The 24,585-nt window shown below is 35.6% G+C and overlaps 1 protein-coding gene across 4 annotated transcripts in view; it reads right to left on the reverse strand.

Annotated features, from left to right (window-relative positions):
• LOC116345158 (ecdysone-inducible protein E75-like) overlaps window positions 1-24,585 on the reverse strand; it is a 152,093-nt gene that overhangs the window by 41,176 nt on the left and 86,332 nt on the right. For 3 of the 4 annotated variants that reach the window (XM_031774291.1, XM_031774292.1, XM_031774293.1), the window contains one exon: window positions 8,053-8,197. In XM_031774291.1, the coding sequence (XP_031630151.1) occupies window positions 8,053-8,197 (145 nt within the window). Of the gene's footprint in view, window positions 1-8,052; window positions 8,198-9,827; window positions 10,123-10,475; window positions 12,060-24,585 lie in introns of those variants that run through there. The other variant, XM_031774290.1, reaches the window with a different exon arrangement.

A 24,585-nucleotide genomic window follows, 5' to 3' on the forward strand; every position in this document is an offset into this window, starting at 1 on the left:
ATGACAGTGTCACCAGAATAAGATGGAATAAAGAAGATGAAGATGAAGTTGGAAAAGACACTAAAACTTTGGACAATGCTTATTTTTTATTTCCATTTGTCATTTTTGTCTCGGTTGCATACGCGACAACCACTTCAGTTTTATACATTATTATATTTTTCATTTAGCTTGTTAGCTATACCATCGAGTTGCCGAGAGCATTACCAAGTTACCGAATTCATTTTTTTTCTTCTCCTTTCTATTTTGTTCTCTTATTTGTTTTGTTACTCTAATTTTTTTTTTATTCATTCGTTCGTTCATTCGCTTCATATTTCCCAGTATTTGTTGTGTGTGTGTGTTTTTTTTCTCTCTCTGTACTTCTTCTTTTGCTTCTATTTTATCGTTACATTTTGGTGTCGTTTACCACTGTATTTTGCACAATCTATTTCTCTGTCCTTCACAAGCGCTCTACATTACGGTGTATGACTGAATCAGTGGGTTTATATCAACATGATTGCGATTTTAATTGACAGAAGTCGATGTACTATGACTTCAATTTTTGTCACATTGGATAACATTGCGTGTTGCTCTCTTTTCACATATTTCTCATCCAACAGCAGTAATGTAAGTGAAAGAGAAAATGAGAAAGGATGGAATTGAATGGGAAAAAAATATGAATTCATTTCAGGATTCATACGTTGGCTAATCAGCGAACGATATCTCTGTTAAATGTGCTCCGAATTTGATGTTGTTATCAAATTGGAACTAGCACGCTCGTGTTTTGTTTTTCACTCTTCGTTCATTGATTTGAAATTGGCACTGTTTGAAACGTCGTGCTTCCCTTGTCTGCTTGTATGTATAATTAAATCTGATAAGTTTATAGAATACAATGTGAACATCGCAAAGATGATTAGGTCTTTCAACCCAATCGATTCGCCCGAAATTTCTAGAGACAATAACATCGAAAAGAAAACACTCGATGACAGCACGTGATTGTTTATTTATTCATGATATTCTCTGCTTTAATTCACTCTTTCTATCTATTCTTCTTACTTTGGATTTATATTTCGCCGTCATATTCCGTTTTAGTTTGGATATCTGCTTTTAATTGTGTCTATCGATTACATAATCGTCAATTTTGAAGCAATTGATTTTACTTTATTTTTATCCAGCCATCATTTTCTGCTTTTTTGGTTTTGTATATCGATCCGGTTAGCTGTTTTCTTCTTAGTAACAACGCTAACTGTTACACATAATACACATATTCGTGTCATCGATCGAATCGTCAGCCATTTTTTTTAGTGATTTCAAAAAGCTGTTGCTTTTACTTGAAATTCCGCAATGAAAATTAAAAAGGCAATTGTATGTCATGAACGACGGATGTATGCATGTGCAAAGACGGATTTGGTGTTCAGGCCAAATATGTTTTTTTTTCGCAAACGATTTTACAAAAGAATCTATTTAATTGTAAATTATTATTTGTGCGTTGAATTAATATTTGTTCAGATGGTGTTGATTTGTTATTGATGGCGCTTTGAGTGGAAGAATAATGATAATAATAATAAAATCAACAACAAATTGTTCAACGCATTGAAATTGGAAATGTTCAAATGAGCCATCGTATTTTGCATAGTGTTTAAACATTTGTATATATTTAGCTACCGAAAACGGGTAGTTATTATTGGAAAACAAAATAGACGAGCGAAATTTTCTCGCGAAATTTGAAAATAGATACATTTTTTCGATTTTGTCTCTTTCTTCTATTGACACTTCGAAAATATAAATAAAATTTGCAAAACCTCAACTATTTGCACTGCCAAAATATTGTGTGGGAATACCACATTTGAGATGGATTGTCAACAGTGGAAAAAACAGATATTCGATGATGTAAATCGCATTTGATTGTTTTTTCTTCTTCTTCTTCTTTTTTTGTCGGTTTTTTTACAAATTTGCGACAATAACAAATTCGGGACTAGTAAACGGCTTATGTGCTTAATTACAAAAAACTTAGTCAGTGTTTTTCTCTACTCTGGTCCACGATACACAAAAAGATAACCGAAATCATCTGTAACGGTAGAGAGAGACAAGTTTGTTGCCATTACTGATGCTGAACAACAGAAGACATGAAAAAAGCAACTTCTTTCCATCGAAATAAGCGCTTGTGAATAAAGTGAAGAAAAGAAGAGGAAAAAAGGCATACAGCCGAAAACGGCATGAAAAAATGGGAACAACGAACGCTGAGCTCACGAGCCAAGCGCAATTCGATTCGAACGAGCACTTAGTTCAGAGCTCTTACATTGAAAAATGAAAGTTTTTCAAGTATATTAACCGCTACGTTTACATGATATATACACACACAGTCTGTTGGAACGTGTGCGTGTGAAGCATTGCTTGTAGCGAATACATAAGACAAATAATGGCATGCACAGTACCATTTAGTTTTGTTGCTATTTTTCAGTATTTTAGTAACTGGAATCAACGAGGCTGTTTATGATGATTGTATTTGTAGCTATTTGTTCTGTCTCTATCTCCATCGTGCTCGCTTACTCTTTACAATTCATTTTGCTCATTTAATTTACCGTTTTATTTTTTGCGCACATAGGTAAATAACCTCCAAATGCATACATTTTTTTTGTTTGTCGATTAGATTTCGTGACCGTCCCTGTTCACAAGTTGCAATTTTCGCATTTAAGCCGTATAAGCTTTTGTCTAGGTTGCACTTAACGATGCAGTAATATGCATTTATATTTGTTGTCATTGCTACCCGTTGCTGGTTGCTGTTACCATACAAATGACGGCATACTTTGCTGGAGAGACAAAGTAAGAGGGACACACAGAGAGAGAAAAAGAGAGAGAGCGACCGATAGATAAAAATGTATGCGCACAGCACACATATCACATTTTGATAGATTGATAAGTAGTTCACCCAAAATTGTGGCATTTGCTATTTATATGCATATATGCGAATCGCTTGCCCCGATAGGCTATTATTAGCATCAGTCGGCGGTGGCGATGACGACGACGAAAACGATGATTGTTTCCTTTTCATTCTCACTCGATATATCGAATGGTTTCCGAACATTTTCAGTGAGAGGCACACACGAAAAAAAAATTATTCGCCAAATTGTTAGAATAACACATCATCAAGTGATCACTTGAAAAACCATGAATCAGATCACACGCGTGCCATATTTTTCCGCTGTCCCATAAAAACAACGGTCGTAGCTGTACGTGTGCAAGGAAAATCGCAACGTTTCTCAACCACGAACAAAAAAAAACAACAATCGTCGTCAAATAATATTTTCGCTGATGATCTTTTTTGTTTCGTTTGTTCGGGCGTAAATATGCAATGATATACCGCACAGACAAAACAAAGAACAATCAATTCAGATCAATTTTTGAATCGTTTAATAAAAACGTGATTGCCATTTAGTCCGCATCACAAATATAGAGCAACAAGAATGGCAATAAAACGAAATTATCTCGAGATCTATTAAAGATTCAGTGATTCAAACTAAAAACAACATACACACAGTATGGTTACATAGAGAGACCAATAATAATATCAAATACAACTAATGTATGATATTTATTTTGACTTTTATGCCGTCCGATTTCAATGAGTTTGAATACATTTAATATATTATATTAAAGTGACACCAAAAAGTAAAAGCTAACGATAAATTGGTTTCGTCAAATAGATGAACGAGTGAACTAGAGAAAGAGTGACAGAGAAATAGAGAAAGAGAGACAAATACAAATTGACGGCGAATATACAGAGAAAACCTCGCGCGTACACAGTTAAAGTCTCACAAAAATAAAAATGACGAATAAAATTATAGAGACAAATGAAAAAAAAAAAAGAAACATCTACAACGACAGAAACGAAGAAACAGAAGTACACAGAGCGAACATACGAAAAAAACACACACATACATATCACATATGTATAATAGCAAATTCAACAACAACAACAAAACTATTTGAAGTCAGATTCAAATACATTTGCGCTGAACATTTATTACGAAAACGAATTTTTCGTCATGAACTAGATACAGTTTGTTAGTCTTTCCACCTATTTATTTGTGTATCTTTTTTTGTGTGAGAGCGTGTGTTTGAGCGCGCGCGCGCTTATTCGCGGACTCATATTCGTTGTTGTCGTCGACATCGACGATGAAAGAGCGTAGACCATTGCTACATTCGCCAGTGGAATCGCTTAGATTTTCAGACGAATCATTCGAGTACAGCAAACATATATCGTATGTCGTTGTTTTGTGGACGTTTATAAGCGTTTTGGCATTCATTGCGTCAAAAAATACATATTTTACAATCATAATTGTGGATTCGCCACATAAAAATATCGACATAGACGCACGGACACTCTTTGAATCGGCCACTTTGTAGAGTGTAATGAGTCAACTGTATATGTGTGAATTGATCCGCAAACATTAGAATTGATAATTGTTTAGCAAATACATTGGATCGAACGAGCGCACTGTATCTACATAAATTCATTTTTTCTTGGAAACGCATACAACGTATTTTTTATAATTTGTCATTTTTGCATATGATTTGTTCATTATACAATTATAGCCAATGTAAGATGAGAAACAAAAAAATTCAGAGAAATTTGCGACTACATTGCCATATGCGTTTGTTTGTGCATTTTCAGATTCAAGATTGTCAAGTAAAACATGAGTTCATTTTTTTTTATTTCCTTCAAACGATTTCAAGTACCCTTTTTTCATGTTGTGGCTATACATTTTTTTTTTGCAAATGAACGAACATACATATTCCAACATATTTAAACGAAGAATGTTTATTTTTTCGTTTGCATTGAATTATCGTCGAAATAACGAAGGAAATGACATGAATCACCTCAAAACATATTTCAATGTAGAAAGTTGTACAATGTGTGTTCGCTTTTTATTCGGGTGATTAGTCAGATTTCAGTGTTGTCATTCAATTGTATTGTTATATATTGTTGTTGTTGTTGGTATTTCATTTTATTGTTATTTATACTTTTACTGCGCGCGGGACAGATTGCACAATGAACATAATTTACTTTCATGACCAAACGACTTCAACAGCAACAACGACCAAAAAGAATACCACATTTCACAAGACCATAAAACGCATGAAACCGAACCAAGCGTGTGAGGTGACACCTTTTCGGTTCCGTATTTTGCTCTTTTTTTTCATTCGTTCGTTTCTTTCTATACCCGCGACAATTTCTCAATCAACATGCGTACATAATGCATATATTTACATTTCCAATGTTGCTTCTTTTCTAATTTATATATTATTTTGATTGTGTGCGCGCGCGTGTATGTGCTTGGGACAAAGCACATCATCATCTGCTTTATTGCACAATTTCATCATATAATGTTTATTACTTTCTCTCGAGATATGCGTTTGTTTTTTTTTCTGACTCTTCTTCTCTGTCAATAGCGACGAAAAATTGGCAAATTTGCGAACAACAATGATTATTATATCATTAGATGTATGTATGTTGCTCTCTTTATATCGTTATCATGAAGAAAAAAAAAACAGAATAAAATATTTGGATCACAATTTGTGATATGAAAACGCACAAAAGAAATGATAACTAAACAACTTGATCTAAAAATTGTCCGCTGCCCTCTCGAATTGTGATATAATTATACATACAAATATCTACTCATCCAGGCGTTATTTCAATATTCACATAAAGTTAGCGGTTATACGTATACATGCTATAGCATGTATATAGATTCCATTTTGAGCGGTGTCGCGCGCGCAAGCACACAAGTCAATGATCGCAAATTTGGATTAAGGACACTTGGATGAACAACACACACAGAGAGAGAGAGAGAAGAGAGAGAGACAACGATCTATACTGAAAACTTCAAAAACTGTGCTCGCTATATGAGAATGAATTGTACGAATGCTCATAATATTGTGGAGTAAACCACGTATATTGTGATTTTCTGGTTGGGGTAAATATTGTTGGTCGCGGACACGCGCTCTCTCTCCCCCTCTCTCTCTCTCTCTCTCTCATCATTTTGATGCTGCTACTGTTTCGCATCGTTTTATTTATTTTATTTCGTTCATTCTCGATAATAGCATGTGGAAAATGTGTGTTAAGGATATATCAATGAAATCCATGTACTGTGTCCTTTGAAGCGTGTGACTTTGTTCACAATTACTGTGAACACGACTACTCCACTCATTTTTTTATTATAAAATAAACACACATTTTAGTCTGCATAATCATTTTAAGGCCACAGTAATAGCAACAGCAAAAATTATGAAAAGCGAAAGAAATCGCATTTTCCCATGCGAACTTGGTTTTTTTTTCGTCGGGAGAGTGAGGAAAAATGATGATGAAAATTTGCAAAAATTTTGCCGCATCAAATATTTGAAAAAAAAAAAAATAACGAACGAACGAACAAATATTTAAAATATGGTGTGTATTTTGTTGCTTTTGCGTGGAAGTCATTTATTCCCGATTTTTTCGCTCTCTAACATCAACAGTCGCGGTCGCGCTAACACAGTATACTTCATTTGAATGTGCTTTGAGAAATTGACGTTCATAGCGCAAAAGGAATGAGAAATAAATGAATAAATAAACGAAGAAAAAAATGAAAAAAAAAAAGAGTTAGCAAGCAGTGAGCGAGTTACATTGGCGCTGCCCTGAATAGAGTTCAAATTGATTGTGACCTAGTTACTCGGTCAACGAACTTCGGTTTGTTCGGCTTGCGGGAGCACACAGCAATTTATATACAATTTTATTAGCGCTAGCTGTGAACGCTCGTTTTCCACATACACGCTCGCTCACATATACGCACACATACCACGCGGTAGACTGAAGATATGATTTGATAATCGTATCGTTTCACTCACACTCGTTTCAACAAATATCGAATTTTGTCTCATTTGTCGAACATCACAATGAATGCAGGCATGTGTTTGTGTGTGGGTCTGTCATTCGAAGCAATCGTGTTCAACACCAATTTGTATGGTTAAAGTGTTGGGCTGAGAAAGAGAGAGTGGTTTCTTTTTTTTATTTCTATGTGCAACATTGTTGTTGTCATTTGCTTAGATTCAATGTGTATACAACCAACAGTAATATAGTTGAAGCGAATAAGCGCTTTCGAGGTGTTTATTATATTTTAAACGTATGTTGTACAAAGTAAATTTCCACTCAACTCTCAAATCATTATGCAATATACTTCTGTAATATGGCTGAAGCAGCAGGCGACTCTATTGATGAAGTAAAGAGAAGAAGAAGAAGAAGAAGAAGAAAAATAGAAGAAAAAACAACAACAACAACGCGATTTTTTTTCGCATTTGAGAGATTTAGCGAATCGTTCGATCATTCGCGCGATTTATTCGCGCTACATTGTATGATGTGTGTGCGAAGTCACATGTAGTTTTCGTATATAAACGCATGTATTGCACATTTTTAAGCGTACATAGAGTCAAGAAGAAGAAGAAGAAAAAAAATTATTATATATTTGTAGGAATCACTTTCCATTGCGCACGCTTGCTGCTACTGCTTTATACATAAATATTCGTTCGTGCTTTCGGTGTGTGTTTTTTTAGTTTCATATCTCAGTGCTATGGTTAGCTCTCTTTTTCTCACTCCTTTATATGCACTGTGATGCACATATGTGCAGCTTTTAAATACCAAAGTGTGCTTAACAGCAGAAAATCTCATGTGCTTCTATTTTCTGCTACTTGCAGAATTTATCGTTTGCACAACGATAATCAATACATGCATTTTAAGAGATTTGGTGTGTGCTTATGAAGTGTAAATGACCTTTGGCGCTGAAGGTTCGAATGTAGAACGGTTTAACATTTCTCATTTAATATCTATCCATACTAATAAGTGTTTGAATTTTTAATATTTTATTTATCGTTTCGTTGCAATTGGTAAATTATATTTATAAGACAGACGTATTATGTATTTATCTCAAAATGATTTACAGGCTTTCTTTTTCTACATCGAAAAATTCGTATGTCTCCGTTGTTATTCATTGTACAATTAACGCTTTCGATAAATTTATATAAAATAAACAAACTACTTACCGTCTCGGCTCATTCCGACTGCAATACATTTCTTCAGTCGACAATACTGACAGCGGTTACGATTAATACGCAAAATGCTGCATTGTTGATTTTTCGTGCATGGACGATATTGAATTTTTTGCTGTATGGATCGTCTGAAAAATCCCTGTTTAAGCAGAAAAGAAATGAATTATTATTACCTCAATTTTGTTTCACATTAAGTTAGAAACTATTATTTATATTTTTTTTTTTTTTGGAAAAATTGATCGATTGTTGTAGCGAATAAAATCAATTCGCAATTTAATTATCATCTAAGAGCAAAAAGTTCATTTAGATTGGGTTTTGCAAATATTTCAGCAAATATCCAGTAGTGTATTTATAATTTGAATTTTTGTTGTTGAAATAAAAGCGCGAGCCTTCTAAGTGCTGCATACCCAACCACCATATGACTGCTCCAGCCACTGAGCTACAAATGAATGTGTCGAGAGTGCAACGACCATACAACAGCCTTTTCCAACAACAGAACCACGATAAGAACATACATACATGTAATGTATAGCAAACCAGCAAAAGCATGATAACTGCACATACATTGTGTAGAGCAAAATAAAAAAAAAGAATTGTGCACGCAGATCGTTGCGTACGATGCAAACGAATGGCTTGAAAGAGCAATAGTGGTAGCGGAAGGGAGGGAGAGAGAGAGAGCACAACGGCAATGCAATGCAATTCGCAAAAAGCGCGAATACATTAACATTTCCTTATTGGGCCACTAGGGTTCTATGTACGTTGCTCACGTTGCTGTTACGTGCATGTGCAATTTTCATCTAATGCAAATGCTCACACTACAGCCGTTTACTGCCATTCTCGAATTCTGTCATTTCAAATGTATGTATGTGTATTACACACATTCGAACAGCGCACACTCATTACCGTCCATGTGCTCATGGGCTGCGTTGTTCGGTATGCATGCCATTTGCCAATTGCATGTATGTACTTTATGTATAGAATAAAGTTCGCTCACGAAAAGTTGAACGACCTCGCTGTAAGCTTTCAGACTCGGATTGGGTCAAAAGGTGAATGCAGTTCATTAGACTCTTAAAGCATTCTATCATGTGCGAGAGAACGAGCATAAGTGCATAGCTTTGGAGCGAAAAAAAGCATATTTTATATGTATCGCAATACACATTTTTAGCGCTCTTCAACATTTTATCAGAGAAATACAATACGGATTCATCTATCTATATTGATAACCGATTTTTCAATGAAATATGATAAATAACGTGCAATTTTTTTTTATTTTACTTTTCGCGTTTAAGAAGAAAAAAAAAGACAAAAATTTTTTTAAAAAAGAGAATGTCAAGAATTTTGATTTTGTTCTTATATCATAATTGTCTTTGAATCATAAATGAGATGATATTCACAAAAGCGTGATCAAACAAAATTGATCGAATGTGATGTTTAAGAGCAATTTTTAATTTTGTTTGTTTACATTTATTTTCTGGAAATTTTGTTCGCTACCACATTAGTTTTCGATTTATTAGCGAAGCAATTTGAATTAATTTTCATTCGAAAAAATTTCCAAAAGAGAGAAGATGCGTGCAGCAAATAACGTACAAACAAATACAATTAAAATGAGTTAAATGAAAAAAAGAAAACAAGAATATTCTTTGAATTGAAATATGAGTGTTGTTATTTTGGTTTTCTTGTAAATCTCTTCCCTTTTGACACTCGGAAGGGAGATCTTTCAGACATGTTTATTTTGTTTTGTATTTATCGGATTGTGTATTCCAACTTACGTCTTGTTCAGAGAGATTTTCATCGAATTTTTTACACAATTCACTGATGTTTTCTGGACAATCGCTATCACATCCAGAATCGGTGCCGCCGTTATTTTGTCCATTGTGGAAACTCTTGTGCTTCTTTGTGCCTGTACCAACATTTTCATGCAGTTCATCGTCATCGTCTCCATCGTTGCTTGCACGTCGCCATGTATTATAGCATTCGCATAGGCTGGCATTTTCGTCATTTTCCCCATTGTCATCGCTGATGTCGTCGCCAGCATCATATTCGCCATCATTGTTGTTACTTTGTCTACAACCGGAGTGTTTTTTTTTGTTTTTGTATGTTGATCAGAGTGATTTTAAGATCCCAATCCACATTTTGGAATTTAGAATCTCAATAGCATTCAGTCAATTTGTTTCCCTAAGAAACCAATGCAATCAAATCCATACGTGTGTATGTGTCGGTGTGTGTGTGTGTTTGTGAACCAAATCAAAAGGATTCAATTACAGAGTCTTTGCCATCGCTCACATGCACACATACATACACACACAATACAGTGATTGTATACAAATCTCCGGGAAGCAAATTGATTGAATGGTGTCTTCAGCGCTGATCACACAGATCAGACGGACTTGTTTTTTTTTGTGTGGAGGAACACTTACATGTTCAGATTGATTGTTGGGACGGTGACGATGGTGGGTGGTCGATGTTCCATTGTATCTTCGTCTATTTTTTGTGACTGATGCCATTCTCGTGCGATTCGCGTTTTCTTCCACGGGCATATGATTTCCGCTTCGCTGGCATTACTACTGGCACTACTATTACTATTGCAGCCGACCTCTTCATCGCTACTTTTGTCCATATCACAATGTGTACTGATAGTGTTTAGATGCTTATTACGTTTACGATGATAAGTGCTTGATTGGTTAGTCTGATTAACTAGTAGCATTGTTGTTGCTGTTGATACTGCTAATGTTGTTGCAGTTGTTGTTGTTGTTGAAAATGATGATGATAATGGTGCAGGTGGTGGTGATGATAATAATGTTGTTGTAAACGGTGGTACCGTCATTTTCGTCGTCGTCGTCGTCGTCGTCGTCGTCGTCGTCGTCGCAATTGTCGTCGATGTATTCGATGGGATCGGTGCAGATTCTAATATTTTCACTAATGCACTATGCGTCTCTTTTAATTGACTGCTCTTACCACTAGAATTCAGTTGCGCGGAAAATTCTCGAAACGGCGGCGACATATTTTGCACGGACGTCGACTTTAGACAATCCGATGATGTTGTCATCATCATTGAACACATTTGGTTATTAGTACCACAATTGAATTCATTTTGTTGTTGCTGATATATTGGTGGCAACATAATCACACAATTTTCGTTTTCTTGAAATCTTCTCTTTGCCTTAGATTATTTCTAATTTTCGTATTCAGTTCAACGATAACGTTGTACGCGACGAAAAATTATCAAATTGTAATAACTAGATTTACTGTTGATTTTGTTGTTTTTTCGCTAAAGATCTATATGTTTTGTGCTTAGGCGGTAACTTTACGAAATGCGATCACTATTAATGCGGTTAAAACACAACGACAAACCCATACAGGGAGCAATTTTCTTTTTATTTTTTTGGATTGTCCGAAAACTCTTTGATTTTTTCTTTCTTTAATTTATTTCAACTGTATTTGACTAACGGAAAAGGTGCAAAGATATATCATTTATAGCCAATAATAATCAGAAATATTTCTATCGATGGGAAAGAGTTTGAATCTTTATGCACAAAACTATAACAAATTTCTATTTTGGTTATAATCGTTAAATTGATGGATTCGCGCTTCTTTTTTCTTTTTGTTTACTTGAACACTTTGCTGGTACAGAATATTCTTGTTTTCTCTCTTCTTTTCTTTTTCTCTGTTAAATTCACTTCGTTTTGACTATGACATTTATCTTCAGTTAAACAAAAAATCAGATTCAATATTTTCATTTGATCACTAAAAAGTCTATTTTGAACTTTTGTTTTGTTTTAAATAATATATGTATGTATGTATGTATCACTCGGATGCCGTCGTTTATTTGACAAAATTTATTTGCAACTGTTTTGAAACGGTTGCTGATGTGAGAGATTTCTGTGTGGCTGAACAAATTTTGTATGTGAATGAACAAACGACGTATGATGAACCACGGAACGAAATAAACAAGACATTTATTTCATGTACGCGCTCAACCAGAGTTCATTTACGAATGTTACAAACGGCTAACTGTTTGCGTTCAATCAAGTCACAGTCAGGTCTCTCTCGCTGCCATACAAACTCGCTGTTCACACTATAAAAGCGAGCGTTACCATTGTGATCACACTCATACAACACAAGCATAACAGTGTGACGTTTTTGTAAACGCGCGAATGGCTGAAATGCTACCAGAAGGCTATGTGCATGACTGTATGTGTGCCTACATGTGCTCAGTAATATTTCGTCTCTATTCAAATGCTAGCGTGTGCTCGCTTACGCCATTGCCTTTTGGTGCTTTTGCCGTCGTTTGTCGTTCATTCTCTCGCTACATATATAAATGGCGCGAACGATATGCATTCACACACATACACACATCACCCGTACATTTGAATGTGTATGTTGCGAGTTATGTAAAAGCTTTGCAAGCGCTTCAATTGAGTAGGTGACTGTGTTAACTTTTCGCACATATACGATACATATGTGTATAGATGTTCCTAGTGGCCCTCTTTTCGCGCTTAATATTTCAGTCCAATCACTTTTGCATGAAAAACTATTTTGAAAATGGCATGCCTAACCTTAATTACATCTCGTTTGGTTTGGTGGTGGATGGCTGGCTTGCAAGTTTTCTAATCTCAGTTTGCTCAGTTCATTGCTCTTTTTTCATTTTCTCTTTTCAGGTTAACCAGTGACCAATTATATTTAATAAAATACTAATCATCTGTAAATTGTGATAAGACAAGTCCATCAAAATAATCCATTTGAAATGATAAATTTTAATTGAAATGAAAATAAACAATTCTCAAGGTATTGGAATTTTTGTCCAAAAGCACATTTTTTCATCTCTAACGATTTACGTCACAGTTTTTTTTTTTGCATGTGAAGTGCACTGCACGGGCACACATATATATAGCACATTTTTGCCACAAACAGAGAGTAGACTGCGCTCAGAAGAGAACATTCGTTCGCCAGTTCAATGAACTCAGCGAGTCAGTGTCGATTCCAAATATCTTTTCACAGTTAAACGCATACAATCACAGATTTACACTCACACTGACACACAATAGCCCCCCAAAATTCAACCAACACCGTTGTGGCAAAGACATAAGCATATATACGATACCAATGCATGTTGCTTGCTTCGCTGTGTATGGAATCTTTCTTTCTCTCTCTATCTCTCTCGCTTGTTCTCTAGCTTGATTCGTACATAAGTTACGGGAGCTAAGCGCGGAACAAAATATATTCATTCAATTATACGGACGACCACCATATACACATTGTTATCCATTTTTGTCCCTTTCAATTTCTAGTGTGCACTCTCTCTGTCTCGTTCTTATCGATATATACCACGTATGTATATGATTTTGTTTTTGTCTCCAATGCAATGAACTTAATCAAAGAAAATAGTTCGAGAATTTTCCCTCAAAAATTTCCAACCGATAATGTTCATATCTTTAACCAATATTTATATATATATAGATTATGTGCAATGGATACTGAAAATACGGAGTTTTCCGTTTACATAATAAGAGAAGCAAATACAAAAAAAAACCATCTCATGTTGCATCGTGTGTTTCGGGAAAATTTGTTGAAGCTGATCATGGTTGACAGTTTATGCATTTTTATCTTTCTCTCTCTCTTTGTTTCTTCATTTTCATCTTCCGATTGAACGGTCTGGATAAACTAGCCACTAACTGATATGATACGCTGCAATTCATTGCAGTTAAAAGAAATTTCTAACATTCGTTGTTTTCTTTTATTTTGCTTTCTGCTTTCGTCGGGTTCATACATAATATATTATGAAAAGCTAGAGAGCAAAAAAATGTAATAATAATGAAGAAAAAGCGTAAAATAAATGCATGTGTATGTGTGTGTGTTTGTACAAAAGACGCATGTTCGCACAACGATTTGTAACAGTGCAACAGCAGCGGTTGAGTACGAGAAAGTTACATAATTGAATGCTGCACAATTTTCAATTTTAACTCGTTTGTAATAAATTTAATGATTGTCTTGTGTTTCGTTTCGCCGCTTTTATTATTACAACTATTATTTACTAGCGTTGTTCGCTTCTTCGTCCATTTTATATTGCCGCTTTATTTTCACCTCTTTTTCTCTATTCCTCGCCCATTTGCTTCTTCACGTAATTAATACATGAATATTGTAGTAATATTCCATAGAAAATTCCGTCGTAATCGCGCCGATCTGTTGCATTACCATTGTAAATGTCATCATATGATTTTAATTTTCTTGCTTTGCGCGATCGTTGTCAATCAAAGTTGAGGTGCGTGAATGATACCTGCGTTGTTGCGATGGAATATATTTTGTTTGCAGATTTTCATCAACCACATCCGGATGAATTTTAAATATGGAACGAAAAGCGAACAAAGAGAAAGAGAGAAAATCGGCCAGCCTTTCACTTTGCCAAAGCAAAATCGTTTTGAACTCAATTTAAACGCAAGAAAAACCATTATTATTTGTTGGGGGTCATTGGTATGATTTTTGTTGAACGAATTTTTCATCATGATATTTATTTTGTCGGTTGGTCATTGCTTTTTCACCGTCCTACCGGAATAGAAATGATTACAATCGCACGAGACTTAACCACTCTCAGTGTTGAGCTCATTGTGTGTAATTCAGAAGTGACTTTTCTCTTTCGATTTTTTTTTCTCGACATCGCCGTCATCGTTGTCTTTTCATTCTTTTTTGTGTCTTTCTTCGTCCGCCGTTCTTGTGTGTTGTTTTTTTTTCTCGTTTGGTTGTTGTTGTTGATTTTATAGAGTGCAAATATTGAGTGGATTTCATACAAAATGTGACGACGATTACTTTATGTAAGTGTGCCCTCGGAATAGGTATAAAATATCGTGCTGTATGTTGCTCGTATGTTGAACGGCCCAGTTTCAGGTCAACTACCTTCAACTGCGAATATAATGAATAACGAAGAACAAAACGAAACGAAACGAATGAAACGAGTGGGAGAGAGAAAACTATGAACGAAACAAAACGCAACAACAATAATATTCAATGTGTGCGCACTCTTGTTCAGCACACAGCAATGTGACGACGATCCGAACAATTTAACGCACAACGTGCTACACATTCACAGTACTCTAGCGAGCTCGCGCTTGTCGCGCATGCACATCGTTCTCATTGAACAAAAATTTACACATAAAACGCGCGCGCGACACAGCAGTAAGCTTTCACAATACCTCCACATCAACCGATCCCATGTAAAAACAAAAACTACAACATTCAATGCATATCAAAACGAAGGTGATTGCAAGCGCCTGATTTTCATACAGGACCAGCAAATCGCATAGTTAGCCATAACCGGGCGCTTGTAAGTGTGAACGGCAACATAGATTGAAATGAAACATGAGAAACGTCAAAATGCGTGCAAGCAATTAGAGTTGAACGGTACGGCCGATATATTCGAACGAAAAGAAAAACAGATTGAAAAGTGTTGAGTTGATTGCGTATACACACATTTATTATTCGTATTGAATGTGTGTGAATGAGTTAGATTCATTGATTAGTGTCCAATCGCACGATAGACAGAGAGAGAGTAAGAGAGAGAGAGAGAGAGGGGTAGAGAGAATTATGATGCGAATTGGGCAAACGGCAACAACAGCAAAGTCCAAGCAGCTTACGTTTGACTATATAGATAAAGCTCAAAACAAATTTACTCGCATGAATATGGAAATAAAAGTGAGAGGGAATTGAGCGCGCGCCCGTTTTGATTTGATCTCATTGAAACCGATAAACGGTCAAGTTATTTCATTTTCAATTCGTTGACGCTATTCCATCGGATAATTCTACTTGGAATTTTCAATTTGTTTAAAAATTGCAATAAACAAATAAAATCAAAAAAAAAAAAAAACAATCCGCAAACTGTGATGAGTTTGCAGTTTGCTGTATACTGGAGCATCTGCTGTTTGCTTTTTTTAATGGCAAATTCTGTTCCATATTGATTATTAATCAAATCAAATCCAAAATCATCAAACTAATTGGAATAATTGAATTTTACTGTCAAGAACAATGCAACCAAAAAATGAACTCAAATACTGATCTACAAATCAATTTTATAAAGCATAAAAATACTTTTAGACATATTGTGACTTAAACTTTTTCTTTCTGTCTCTTCAAAGAAATGGCTGTCACCCAAAATATCCGATACATCGAACTCAATATTGCAAAATATTGAGTGTGTACGAAATGAAATACAGCGAAAAGTAACAACAACAGTAGTGTACACGTACGTACATGTGATTCGTTCACAGTGCAGTGTGTCTTTTCATCTCTTTTGCACTAGCGTGCGCACAATCACAATCGTCTCGGATATATTTTGCGAGTCAAGAGAATATGTACATAGTCGCTTGGCGCACATAGTACACACATTGTCTAATTCTATATTGTACATTAGAGAAGATAGGCAGTGTTGGAGAGCAAGAGAGCGACAGCATGTGTTATAGAACCTTCAAGGAAAAATCGAAGTCATGTCAGTTCGTTGACCTAAATAAATTCCATTGGCTTGTGTGCGAGTTTACTAGGTACTGTGAGAGAGTCCCCAGTGAAAATGAAGAGCGGCAAATGCAATACAATATATGCGAAGCAAATGACTGATGATTTTTGATTGGATGGCCTCAAATTACCATGTTGTGCACAACTATTTGTAACTTTTCCAGGCAAATACTTCGTATTTTCGGGTTGCTTTTTATTTGCGTTTATTGAGCTTCAAAAAATGGATATGCGAGAAATGTGAACGATTTCATTTTCTGATATTATTGAAAGAATGGCATATTGAAGGCTGTTTTTTTTTTCTTTTGCTAAATGTGGCCAACTTCTATTGAAACGATGCCAGATGATAAAAAAAACTACACACACACTCACACACACAAAGAATTTTATTGTAATTGGCAAACAAATTCCGAAATATTATCGGAATTGTTGTCATCTTCAGCCAATATTGTTGGAATCAATTTGAAAGATTGAAATTGATTGTTTCATTGAGCCAAAAATTTTTGAACGATGAAAATTGTCTATTATCATTGGCTTACACTCATTGCGTTGTGGTTCAGGTGGTTCAAAATAATTGCAATATGGAATGTGATTTTCAGTGATTCGATTAATACACTGCGAGTTAGAAGTTTGGACGTGAAATTTGCGATTCAAAGACCTGAATATATGATATATACGAATAGCGTTATACGATGTTCGTACAAAACCACGAACAAGAAGTAAATAAATAAACGCACGTACAATGTGCATTGTGCTTTAATGCTATGTTGTCGATCTATATGCATGTCCAATATTTGCGCATGTGAGTTTTCGTTCTTTTTCTTATTCGTTCGTTCGTTCATTTGCTTACTCTCTGTCTCTCCTGCCTGTTTGTCTTCCATTTGCCATTCGCTAGTCGTTTGATGCGAAAATGCATGTATAACTGTGCGAATATTCAAGTTGAATTGCAACCCGCTATCGTTGCGTTAGTACTGGATACATTTTTGGCTGAGACTGTTTTTTTCTTCTTCTCTCTTTCTCGCTATGTATATGTGTTGTTGTTTTTTTTTTTTTTTTTTGCAACAGCCCAAATTCACTGGTATTGGTGAGGTGAACGAACGTTCTGCAACCTTTCTGCATATATACGCTCTGTGCTGTTGTCAGTTACACTATTGTCCTATGTAATCCGTCGACGTTATTGTGGACGTTGCAGCCGTCATCGTTTCTCACTCGGTCTGCCGATCAATTTTCTGTGCGCCGTACATTTAATGCATCAAATAAGCTCTAACCCCCAATGCATTTTGTGTTTTTCTCTCTTCTCTTTTTTCGTGTATCAAAAAGCTATGAACATCGAGTCCTTTCCTTATCGCTTTTATGTCTGTGCTAAATCAAACAGAGCCAATAAAAATGATGGCAAAATCACCCGCAGCATGCTAATTTTTGCTGCTGACTAATACACATCATTTGAATGTTTGTGCACACCATTTCTGATTCATTTCGTTTCGATGAATTTATATAATAACTTCTTTTCGACATTTTTTTTCAACGGAGATATAGGAGAGAGAGTTAGAAAATTTCAATATATTTGACCACATTGACTGTATTTCAAATTCATTTTCATCACATCTCTGAAGCATACTCATTCATTTCGAATGCAGAAAATCGATGAAATACATTGATGTCAGGAATTTCGGCCAATTTCACCTCTGGCCAGTCACCATATCTATATATATTTATAGCCATTTCGTTTGATATTTTGAGGAGTTAAAGTGAAAACTTTTAATTGGGTTGTCAATTAGGTTGATTACAATATGGAAACCATTATTTATATATTTAGTATACTATTTTGGGTCAATTTTCCGAGCGCGATGACTTTTGTCCATTGCAAAGAGGGTACATGGTAATATCCAATATAATTAGAAAATAAAACGAATAAAACTTTGACCAAGAAGAAAACGAAGAAAAGCAATTTCAATGAGGCTTTATATATTGAATGGTGTGCGTTTTTCTTCATTGTATTTCATGCGAAAAAATGCTGGGCGTATGTGTTCAGTTCAATGAACTAGCTCGATAGTTGTGCGTTGTTGTTATGTTATTTTATAGTTTTTTTTTTTTTCATTTCGTAATACCCATAGATTTGCATCGCATACATCTTGAAGTTTTAGTGTAAGTGAAATGTGTGCCGCTTGAAATCGTATAGAAAAAGCAAAGCGTACAGCGGCAAAAAAAAAGAAAAGAAATGACGTCGATCGAATATGTTATATAAAATGCAATGTTTTTTTTTTTCTCATTTTCTTTTGCTCGCTTCTATTATATAGGCTCGCGTTTGAAAGTATCAACGAGCAAAATATATAGAAATCACAGGCGCTTTACTCGTTAACTAATACAGAGTGGTGTGACCAACCGACACATCGCATCACATTGCAGTTTTACCGTAAATTGTTGTTGTTGTTGCCTTCAACGAGCCGTAATAATTGTTTAGTTTCGAAAAGCACGTGAAACATTTTTACTGTCATCAGCGTATCGTACGCAACACGTTCATTCGAATGCGCGAATGCATTCTACTGTGTGATTTTTATTTATCTTGCAGCGGCTCTCTGCTCTCTCATTCCTTCTCTCGTATCCATGTAAAGTAGTAATTTTTGTTGTTGTTGTCATTCATTTTCAAATGTGTGCGCGGTTATTTTTCGGGGCGGCTAAACTTTTAGTGCCGCTCATCGCATATAAATCTAGATTTATTTATTGGTCTAGGTTCGGTTCGGAATTGGTTGAACAATATTTTTTTTTTTTTCGGATGTACATAAAAATCGTGTCATTTTTTCGTCGAATGTTCAAGAATATTTTGGCGAGCCCATTCAACTTTCATTTCAGTGCACGTAACAATCGAAGGTTCATTGACATTATGCTCTCTTGTATGCGTGCGCATAAAGCGAAAGCACTTATCATTTTCGAAGTGTGTTAATTTGCCCGCCGCTAAAATGCAGCATAATTTATTGACACATAAATCAGAAGGCAGCAAAGAAGAGAAAAACTAAATCATTTTCTTTTTCTCCATTCAGGACAAAATTTACATAACGATTCCGGTCGCACTATAGTTGACTCACATTTTTTTTGCGAAAATAATCATTGTTCATTTTTAGCCATGAATCACAATATTTCAACAAATGTTGACTCATTCGTACTCATGCATTTCGTGGTGCTTCGTGCTCTCTTTACTTAATTAGAGTTTACGAGTGATTGTTGCAAATAAGAAATGTTTTGCCTACATTCCCCATGAATCTTTTGGGTTTAAGGAATCATTTTTCGAGATTGTGCACACGAGAGAAGAGATTGAAATCAACGGTACAAAATAGTATTCAAAACCCTTATCGGATGATATGTTTATGTTGTGCTACGTGCTTTTAGTCACGTACGTGTGTATCCAACGAATATAATGGCGCTTTTCCACATACACATGTGTCGAACAAGAAAATTGCTTGTGGCCGATTTTGTTACAATTTCCCTGTGTCACATTTTATAACATTTTCATTTTATGAATAGTGACTATTGATTTGGATTGGCGATAACTCAATTTTCTTCTATGTTTCAATTATCCAGTTGCTTGTTTTGGGTGGAAATTTTCCATGTACACTGAACTCTTGGCAATATTGTTTTAATATGTTGATGTTTTTTTTATTCATTTGTTTGTTTCGACGTCCCATTTTGTTGTTCTTGTTGTTGTTGTTCAAAAGCCCCGTTTGCAATTTTGTGTGGTGTGTGTTGTGTCTGTAGCTCGCGCCCAGCACATGGCCAATTTCCTTTTTATATGCGCATATTTTCACGTTGTTAAATGTGAATGAACTTTTGATTGAAGCATAGACACACACTGACTGTGTGTGTGTTTCTTGGAAAAAAGGTAAACGTCGGTCAAATCGATTTCCATTCGTGTACTCAAAATCCGGACTCGGATGTAATACAAGGGAAATATGATTATTGAAAAAAAAAAATGTAAATCCTCTAAATCCAATTTATCGTATACAATAGAAAGATTTTTCGTTGAATTGTCTGTACCGGCTGCGACATCATTTTTCTATGTTCGTACCTTTTTTTGTTGTTGTTAAGTTCGTTTCAAAACTTATAAAATGGCTACTGTGTCAAGAAATATAAATCGTTTAGACGATGAAACGTATGCAATGCGGTCGCACATTTGGCACGTAGGTTGTGATATATACAGAACATTTTCGAAGAAATGCAATGAGAGCGCGCAAAAGAATGACGCGATGAGAACGAAATTTATGATTCAAATAAAAAAAATGTTCTTGATGTACACACGCCAATTTGTATTTGTCATCAAAATTTAGTTTGAAAATAGTTTCACAAGCAACTAGAAATTCTACTGAGAGGCACCATAGCCAACATCGAACGGGGTTTATTTATGAGACTTCAAAAAAAATCCGTGGACGCTTCACACACACACAATGAGAGATCTGTGGGAGATAGAAAGAGAACTCGCATACATAAAGCTAGCATGTGAGCAACGAAAATGCATATAAAAATGCAACGGCAAAAAGTCGTTAACCGCAAACCAATAAGTTCATGTGATTTTTAAAATGGTGACTCTGGTTTACTCTCTCTCTCTCTCTCTCTTTCTCTCTCTCTCTCTCTCTCTCTCTCTCTCTTTCATTCGGTTTGTCCACTTTAGTTCGGTGAACTGATTTGTGTGTTTGTGTGGTTTATTTTTCTTTCGATTCGTATAGTGTATGTTTTGTGATTTGCATGCATCTCATTTAATGAGGTTCAGTTAGCGAGTATTTTGAGTCTATTCTTTTCGCTTGAAACGAGAGCTAGTTTTGCAATCTATCGGGAATGCAATCGGTGTGGCCATTGCTGCCGCCACCGCCGCTGTTGCTCACACTCAATTCTATATTCACACGAACATGAGCTAGACCGAATAAAACAATTGAAAGAATAAACGAGATGGAATGATTCGAGCTCTCACATCAACACGCATATTCGATGGAGTTCACTTCAGTTTATTTCAATTAGAAGTTGTGCTGTTTGTTTTCGCTTCGTTCCGTTCCATTGCACATTCGACGGTATTGATGGATAGAGGACAGAGCGAGAGAGACATCATCACATTGCAGTTTTACCAAAATGGAATGACAGAGTTTTCATCGCCCCCCTCACACTCCCCAGTTCAATAACACACATTGTTTATATGGCACACATATATGATGGCAAAATGTTCAATGTTTTGAATTGAATTCGACCGACGATTCATGTTACTATTTTCCAAAACTCTTTGTCAGCTCTGTAATTTATGTGACTTGCAAATTTCGATAATAAATATCATCATCTGCATATTGGAGCGCGTGCTTTTTTCTCTTTCTCTCTATCTCTGTTTCTGTCTCTGTCGTTTGCTTGTCTCTTAATTGGAAAATTACAATGATATGGATTTTGAGTGTGAAGAAACATCCATTGTTTTTTCTTGTTCTACTCATCATCCCTTGAATTGGCAACTATGACAAAAATGACAAAAAATGTTTATCATTTTCAACGCGCTTTTGACGTATCTTGTTTTCTGTTTGTAGTTCATGTTTGATAGTTGATGAAATTACTATTTTATAGTTGATTTAATTTCAACCATTGAATAAACACTTTAAAAGCGGCAACATATGCACACCGATCGATCTTCTATGTGCATGCACGCCAACTACGTGACGATACAACATATCAAGAATAGAAAGCATTAATAACACTTGATTGAAACGACTTAAAAATTTGGAGCTGCCGCTGTTGCTATTGCTACAATACACGAATCGCTGTTTCCGTTTGAATATATATCATATAGAGAACGTAAATTGATGAGGGAAAATAAAATAGATTCTAGAATATTCGACGCACTTACGAAATAATACACGATTTTGATTCGAACGAAATTAAATGAGACAGAGGAAAATAAATTGACTCGGGTATTAAGTGCGGCGACAAAACACGTTTTCATTGTTACTCAATCCACCTATTGGGTCATTTTTTTTTCTTCTTCAAATGTAAACAATGTTAATTTTTATTCGTTCTTTTGATTATATGTACATATTATTTTCGTTTCCACTGTACTTTCTCGGCATTTTCGATAAATTTTTGTTGATTATTGTGCCGCTTCTGTTTGTGCGTGGATTAGAGAAATAAAAGCATTTGTCGATTGTTTTGTTTGCATGCATTGAAATGTATGCATTTTGTATGGTGTAACATATTGATTTAAATTGTTCTCCCGTTTAAATTTATTCGTGCCATAATTAAATAAAAGGCCGAAAACAAGTATGTACAATTGTGTAACACGCATTCGGCATACTCAACTGGATATGAGGCTAAATGTTCCTACCATTGATTTCTGAAATCGGAAAAGCCCAATTTCGAATCTGAGCAGAAACTTAAAAAAATGGAAAAAATTTCCATAAAATGCAGACCAACTGAAAAAAAATCAAGACAATTTTGTATTAAATCCCAATGGCGCGCGCGTGAAAAAAAGCTTGTAGTAGCTGTTGTTGGTGTTGTTGCTCTTGCAGCCCCAGTCACTTATGAGAAACTGCATTCATCGGAAAAAATGTTGTAAGTCTGAGTCAGTGAACGCGTTACGAAAAAAAAAAAAATCAACAATAACAGCAGCAACAGCAGAAGCATAACACAAGAGACGTTTTGAAAACAACATGAAGTGCGAACGCGAATGAGTAACGAGAGAGAAAAATAAAAATAAAAACAACTCGACAAGAACGTAGCATACAAAGAAGTCAATGACTTCGGCAGCAAAGCGTTCATTTTGCTCGTTCGTTTGGTCAATACGTGCGCCACGTTCGTTGAGAATGAATTCGAATTGAAGGAGAACAAGCGAACGAAAGAGAATAGAGCCAAAGTGAACAACATTCTCGTTGGGCCATCGAACGAGCGCACGAGGCCTGTACATGACAAAGAGAACAATATTGATAGAGAATGAGAGAGAAAGAAGGAAAAAAAGCGACCAAGAGCGAGAGCTCAAGTGCCAACAACCGCCGAGTAGAGCAAACACACTACCCAAAATGTGTGTTGATAAACAATACTCACTTCTCGCGTCCAATGTGCTTCTTCTTGATTCACCCATTTTTTTTTTGTTCGTTGTTCATTCGTAACATCTTACTCCATTTTTAATATTTCGGACTTCATATGTAAATATCGACAAAGAAAATATGCTTCATATTTTGTAACACAGTCCATTTTTCGTTGGTAAACTTATGTTTTATTGACGATGAACGGTGTGTATGTGTAGCACATTGAATGTGTCTGCTGTCTGACGCACAGCGTGGAAAATCCCAGAGATTCGCATATGGATAATTGCCGGAGCTCAATCCACCACCAACGCCACTGATGATGCAAACAAGATTCTCAAAAGTTCAAATCGCATATTATAAATTTACCAACACCAATTGGCAGCCAGATGACTGTAATTCTCACCGGAAGAGAATGCACGAGGATGAAAGCACCAAGATACCTAGAGAGATAGATTCAGTTTCATCATATACAATATTATGGCATAACTTGCAGTAGCGCGAGCGCACAACGAGAGAATGGAATAGATTTGAGAATGTATCATCAGCGCGTCTCTTGCGCGCATCATTTTTCTTCAAGCATTCTTGAATTTCCAGGTTCAACAAACCCAAAACCTCATACGTGCGAATGAACAGATTGATACTTTTATTGTATTCTCCGGCATTTAATTATTATTATTGCCGCTTGTTTCATTCACTCTGTCTCTCATTTTCTCTATCTGCGCCGTTCGCGTTTTATTTTGATTGTTGTTGAACGGTGTTCCCCGTTCATTCCATCTTCATTTGACTTTTTTTCTCGTTTTATTTTGTTTTTGTTTTTTTTTTTCAATTTCATTGTTAAGGTATGTTTTAACAATTCATGTACCAGTATTTTGCAGAACATTGCCAATACGCTAAGTTTAAAAAAAACACACACACAAAATTGCGAAGGAATAAAACTAAAACGAAATAGAGAGAGAGAGAGAGAGAGAGAGAGAGAGAGAGAGAGAGAGAGAGA

The sequence above is a fragment of the Contarinia nasturtii genome, unplaced genomic scaffold (genome assembly GCF_009176525.2).
Source record: "Contarinia nasturtii isolate CC-2019 unplaced genomic scaffold, AAFC_CNas_1.1 Cnas_scaffold_1240, whole genome shotgun sequence".
Classification (NCBI taxonomy): Eukaryota; Metazoa; Arthropoda; class Insecta; order Diptera; family Cecidomyiidae; genus Contarinia; species Contarinia nasturtii.